Consider the following 6,189-nt stretch of genomic DNA (forward strand, 5'->3'; position numbering starts at 1 on the left):
ATATTGTTTTGGCTTGCTATATAGTTCTTCTTGCCTCAGCTGAATGGGCACAAAGGTGCCCACTGCACCTGGTTAGCCAAAAATACCTTAAATGTCTAATGATGGGTAAATACTTGTGTTTTTTTGAGACAGGGTCTCACTATGTAATCCAGACTAGCCTTGAGCTCATTTTGATCCTCTTGCTTCAGCCTCTCAAGTGCCCAGATTATAGGTGTGTGCCACCACAGCCAGCTGGTTGAATATTTGATAGTCACGAGGGGCTTTTGGAATCACTCGAGGTCTGGGGGGGGGGGGTATAAATGAAGGCCACTTTGTTATTTTGCCACACGGCAGCCCAGGCTATGAAATTTGGGATCCCATGTACTCACTGTTGCATCCCAAGAGTTTGGAAAGGTAAACGCCAGTGTGCAGCTCCCCATTCTCTCTCTGTCAACACAAGGCAGCACACACCAGCAGGGCCACCTGCAGGCAGCACACCCCACCTGGGGACACAAGAGCTATAGTTCCAGGCCTCCAGCCCTGACCCCAAATTCAAGGACAGAATGTCTGCCCAATTCCCTGCCTGTCCCTTCCATATTCGCTGCCTGAGACCCCTCTGAAGTCTCAGGAGGTCACGGCCTCCCTGGACATGCCCTTCACAGCTTTTCCATGTCTCCATCCTGGTGTCCTCCAGGCTGTCTGTGGGAGCTGTCTGGGGAGTGGGGAGCCAAGAGAACGCATGCTGGATCTGAGACCGTCACTTCTTCTTCCCCCTTATTTTAGCTCACTTCATTGTTGTAGAACAACTGAGAAAAATTTAATGGAAGATAAATTGCACAAAGTATAAAAACGAAAAGAGAGGGTAGGGCATAGTGGTACATGACTGTAATCACAGCACTCAGTGGCTGAGGCAAGAGGATTGTTGTGAGTTCAAAACCACTGGGGGCTACAAAGTGAGCCCAAGGACAGTCACCTGAGCTGCAGAGTGAGATCCTGTCTCAAAAACAGAGGGCTGGGGAGATGGCTCAATGGAATAAGCACTTCCCTGGCAAACGCAAGGGCCTGAGTTCAATCCCCAATTCCGTAAACAAACAAACAAAACTTGCAAAAAACAGAGAGGCCAGCTGAATGGTGGTGGCACATGCCTGTAATCCCAGCACCCTAGGAGGCTGAGGCAGGAGTACTGTAAGTTTGCCTGGGCCACTTAGGCACTTGGTAAGACTCTGTCTCAAACACACACACACAAAAAAAAAACCACACAAAAAAAATAAAGTTCAGTGCAAAGGTCAAAGGTCCTGAGTTCAATCCCTGGTACAACAAAAGCAAAACAAAATAGAGGCCAAGAGTCACTCCTTTGAGAACTGTGATCCCTTTGACCACACAGGGGCTGAGCAGCTCTTGGGCACACAGGCCCAGTGACACCTGTCCCCAGCCCAGAGCACTGCCCCATGGCTTCCTCAGTGGAGCACTAAGTTGCCTGTGGTGCTGGAGGGAGCTGGGCTCTAGGCCGATGGCACAGGGTGAGGGTCCTCCCCTCCAGGAGCCAGAAGACTGGGCAGAGGGGCCGGCTGAAGAGCGCATGGAAGGTGTGCAGGAGCCGGGCCTGTGGCTCCAGGCTGTAGAAGCTGAGGGACCCATGGTCCAGGTCCAGGTCCATGCCCAGGAGCCGTGCAGAAACTGGGGGGAGGTGCTGGGCATCCCCATTGTGCCGGGCCAGGACACCGTTCTCTTGGATGCAGAGTCCCCAGGAACAGGACTCCTGCCCAATGTTGTCCGTGATGGTTCCCCGCTTCTGTCGGGCCAGTTCTGGGTAGGCAACTCCCAGAGTCACTGAGTGGTCAGAGGTACGCACCTCCCAGTAGTGGTGCCCCCCCTGAAAGCTCTGGGCACATTGCACCTGCCAGAGTGCGAAGCTGTCCGGCCGAGCTGGACCTTGAGGCTGGCAACAGTGCTTCACCCGGCGGTCCTGACAGGAGAGGCTGAAGTGGTGGTTGGCACTGTCTGGATCAAAAGTCAGATTTCGATAATCTATTGGGGAGAAAGGGGCAGAAGTAAGCAAAGGTGCCATCCTGTCCACGGAAGGGAGAGAGCAACTACAACTCTTCACAAAGGGTGGCCTGGGCACACTGTGGGTGAGCGCTAGACATCGTCATTGCGTTCATGCCTCACCAGGACTCTGGAGTAGAATCTTAGCTGGATAGAGAAGAAAACTGAGGCCCAGAGAGATAAATTAACTCGGTACTTAATGCAAGAACGTTGATGGCTCTTGGGTCATCTTTTATTTTTTTTCCTTTTGCAGATTGGACCCAAGGCCTTTGCACTGAACTATACTATATCTGTACTGAGCCTTATTTATTTATTTTTTGTGGTATCAGGGATCGAACTTGGGACTTTGCTTTTGCCAGGTTGGTACTAATGCCACTGAGCTATCTCCTTGGCCCCAGTTTTATTTTTTAAGATAGGGTCTCACTGAGAGGCCTGTCTCAGCCTCTCAGAGTATTGAGAGGACAGGTAGGTGCTACCATGATTAGCTTTTGAACCTGTGGCTTAACATGCTATATTGGTTGCATCCATGCTGGGGAAGACATGGACCAGGATGTCCTGCTTCAGCTGTGCACAAGAAGGGTCATGGAACTAAAGTCATGGGCAGGATAGACACAGAGTGCTGTGTCATGTCTACCCCCCCACCCCCCGCACACGTGTATACACACAGGTCAATGTATACACATTTTCACACACAGGTACACACGGGCACTGAGCCTCCTTACTCTGCCAGAGTTTCCTCCTCACTGGACACATCATGCTCGGGACCTGTACCAAGGGATCTGGGGCTTCTAGGAGACAAGAGAGGGTGAGAGGAGTAGATGGGGAGGGGAGTAAGGATGAGTCCCACCCCTTCCTGTCCCCTAGTGGAAGGCCAGCCAGGCCCAGACGTGTAAGGAAAGGCTTGACGTCAGCCTTACCCACAGGGTCCAAGTCAGCAGTCTTGGCTGGGACTTTGGGAGGGGTCTCCTCTTTCAGGAGGAGGCCACACAGCAGGCTCAGCAACTCCTTCAGGGTGCCCAGCTGTTGGTCTTCATCCCATTGCACGGGGGTCAGTGGTCCAAAGGGTTCTGGGGGCTCAGAGAGTTGCTGCAGTTCCTGAGTCCCACGGACAGAGGCAGTAAGCTGGGGCACATGGGTAAAAAACAAGGCCCCAGCCCACCACCCAGAGACCTGGTACCTGGAAGAAGGTCTGGTCATCCACCTTCTCCAGGAGCTCCTGGACCCTCTGACCATATTGAGCCAGGTCCTCCAGGTGGCCCTGCAGCCGCTGCTCCACCTCCAGGGCTGGTGCCAGCACTTGTGTCTTGCCTGCCTCAATGTCCCTGAGTGCTGAGATCCGACGCAACTCCAGGGCCTGCAGCAGGCGGCTGAACTTGCCTGAGACCACTGAGCTCAGGTTGCAGGCTGAGTCCTGTGTGGTACAGGAGGCGCCTCAGGGTGGCCAGGCCCAGCAGCACCACACCAAGGCAGGCCAGGGCTACCCACTGGGCTAAGGGGTGGGATGTGGGAAACCAGAGTTCCTAGAATCTCTTCCCCCTGGGGCTGGGCTACCTGTTGGGGGCCTCACTTTCTGCTGCCGGGAGGCATTTTCAAGGTAGTAGCACCCAGGGACCAGTGAGTGGCTGCCTCGGAATGCAGTGTGAGGTGTGTATGTGTGGGTGACCCACAGGCCCCGTACCTGGATCTGGCTCCTTTGCTGCTGTAGTTCTTGGAGTTGGGTCTTGGCCTGAGTGGTCTGCTGCTGGATGAGCTCCAGCTTGGCTCTCAGCTGGGCCTGTAGTACCCATCCAGGGGCCGAGCAACAAAAGAGGGCAGGATGGACTCTGAGGTCCCCTCAGACACCATCAACCCTGGGCCACCAGCCTCAGCACACAGCCACACTTAGGTAGGAGACCACCGGAGCTAAAGATCCACCTTCCAGCCCTGTTTCTGCTTTCTGCAGGCTGAGCAAGCTGGGCCATAACCTTTCCTCCTACCTCCCAGTCAACAAGCAGGAGGCAAGGTGCTGGCTCAGCCACCCTGGGGGGAGGAGGAGCAACCCAGCTGCCACAGCTGTGACAAAGGGAAGCCCCAGCGGAAGCAAGGGCTGTACCGGCTTATGCCCCAAATCTCTTGAGGACCCAAACATTATGCCCTCGTGAGACGACAGACCTTGCTGATGCTCGCGGCCTGGTCCCCTGGCCACCCCAGGACTTGGTCTCCACCACCTAGTTAGGAGCCCACGGTGTGCTTCTGCTCTGCCTAACACCACTGTGAGGCAGGGACCACGACTACCTTCTCTGTGGCGAGGAAATAGTCTCAGAGCAGTTGGCTCTTGCCAATTCCTCACCCCAAACAGGAGTCAGGCCGGCAGGGCCCCTGGGGCCCCCCAGGAGGAAGAGCCAGCTCCCCACGCACCCACAGGCCCTTCCGGGCTCTACTCTTGCTGACTGAGGGGCGGGGCTCAGAATTCTCATCCCTCCCTCGTTTCTCCCCGCCTCCTTCCCCCATCTGAGTGGCCCATGTTGCCTTTGAGCCGGTTTCTCAGATTCTTCTCTTGCCCTTCCCCGAAGCAGGGTCACCCTGTTGTCTCTATTAAGTGCACGAGCTTTATTTACTGCACGTTGTAATATATTCGGGTTTTACTGGGGCACTGACCCCTTAAGTCGATCCCTACGTCTCTCAAGGCGAAGATCACAGCTGACCTCTTTACCAATTCTGCGCTCCCTGCGTACTGCGGGTGCCCCGTGCACACTTCCAGGCTCAGGGGTCCCTTCTGCGTTGCAGCCGCCACCACAGCCCAACCCCCGGCTTTGCATTCCCCTGGAGGTCCTGAGCAGCTCCGGCGACCCGCAGGCTGGTTACTCCGGTTGGATGGCCAAACCTTCCAGCCCATCACTAAGCCTGGGTTCCCGGAATCCGGAAGCTCCCGCGGCAGCTCCCGCCACTGTGCGCGACACCGCGCTGCCCCTTGGGGAGGCGACCCGCCCGGCAGCCCCCATCACCTCGCGCTCCTGGCGCTCCACGTCCAACAGCGCCCGCTCGTGGAGGCTGCACTCGTGCACGGTGCACACGCTGCACACACAGCGGCCGTGGGTGCGGCAGAAGAGCTCGAGCGGCCGGCCGTGACGAGGGCAGAGCGCCGCGGCCCGGGGTTCGGGGCCGAGCTCCGGCGGGGCCAGGTTCAGCACCTCCAGCACCCCGCTGAGCGCGACGTTGCGGCGCGGCTTGGCGCCGTCAGGGAAGGGCTCGCGGCACTCGGGACAGGCCTTCTCGCAGCAGCGCCACGATTTCCAGATACAAGCCGCGCAGAAGTTGTGGCCACAAGGTAGCGTCACCGGGACCTGATAGAGGTTTAGGCAGATGGAGCAGGTCAGCTTGTCCTCCAGCAGCTTGGCCGCCATGACAGAGGCGGCAGGGCCCAAGGCTGGTGGCGAGAGGGCGGGGCTGCCGCGGGAGGAGCCACGGCCTTGCCCAGAGTCACGTTTGGTGTCAGCAGCCTGCAGCCTCCGGTGGCATGCTCCAACGTCCCCACTCCATTTCCTGCAAAGTCCCACGACACCTGGCACCTTCATTCTGCTTTCTTAGACCCTCAGCCCAACTCCTGCTGGGGATATTTGAAACCAGATCTTTATGAGTTGGGCATGGTGGGGCATGCCTATAATCCCGAAATCTGGCAGGCTGTGGCAAGTTCAGGGCCAGCCAGGGCTACATAGTGAGCTACTGTAAAGAGCAGAATAAAAACAAACTACCAGTGGTCGGGAACCCTACCGGGCCTGTGGGCACCTGGGAATATTAAGGCACTCCTGGAACTGCTGCACCTGGGGGCTAGGGCTCAGTAAAAGCCCCTTTCTCAGCCTGGGCATTCTGCTGTGCTTTTTCCTGGAGGTGGGTTTCAGGCACTTGCTAAATTGGGGTGTTTCCTTTCTCTGGGTTAGGCATAATTCTGGTTCTTCTAAAGTAAACAGGTTGAGGGGTTGGGGAGATGGCTCAGTGGCCTAAGTGCTTCCCTGGCAAGTGCAAAGGCCTGAGTTCAATCCCCTGTTCTGAAAACAAAAACAAAAACAAAAAAACCCCAAACAAACAAACATTTTGGGGCCCGGGAGATGGCTCAGTGCAATAAGCGTTTCCCTGGCAAGTGCAAGGGTCTGAGTTCAATCCCTGGTTCCGGAAAAAAAAAAAAAA

The 6,189-nt window shown here is 56.1% G+C and overlaps 1 protein-coding gene across 2 annotated transcripts; it reads right to left on the reverse strand.

The window, feature by feature from the left end:
- Nucleotides 1-1,257: 1,257 nt before the first annotated feature.
- Nucleotides 1,258-5,454, reverse strand: Trim65 (tripartite motif containing 65). 2 transcript variants are annotated; one of them, XM_004630206.2, is made up of 6 exons: nt 5,010-5,454; nt 3,704-3,799; nt 3,203-3,436; nt 2,943-3,120; nt 2,748-2,813; nt 1,258-2,007 (listed from the first exon to the last, which is right to left on the reverse strand). In XM_004630206.2, exons 1-6 carry the CDS (start codon nt 5,406-5,408, stop codon nt 1,448-1,450), a joined length of 1,533 nt encoding a protein of 510 aa, XP_004630263.1. In that variant the 5' UTR covers nt 5,409-5,454; the 3' UTR covers nt 1,258-1,447. The 2 variants fall into 2 exon arrangements, with proteins under 2 accessions (XP_004630263.1, XP_023569696.1); XM_023713928.1 differs by lacking the exon at nt 5,010-5,454 and adding an exon at nt 4,710-4,921.
- Nucleotides 5,455-6,189: the final 735 nt, after the last annotated feature.

This window comes from Octodon degus, unplaced genomic scaffold (assembly GCF_000260255.1).
Source record: "Octodon degus isolate 3935 unplaced genomic scaffold, OctDeg1.0 scaffold00033, whole genome shotgun sequence".
Lineage (NCBI taxonomy): Eukaryota > Metazoa > Chordata > Mammalia > Rodentia > Octodontidae > Octodon > Octodon degus.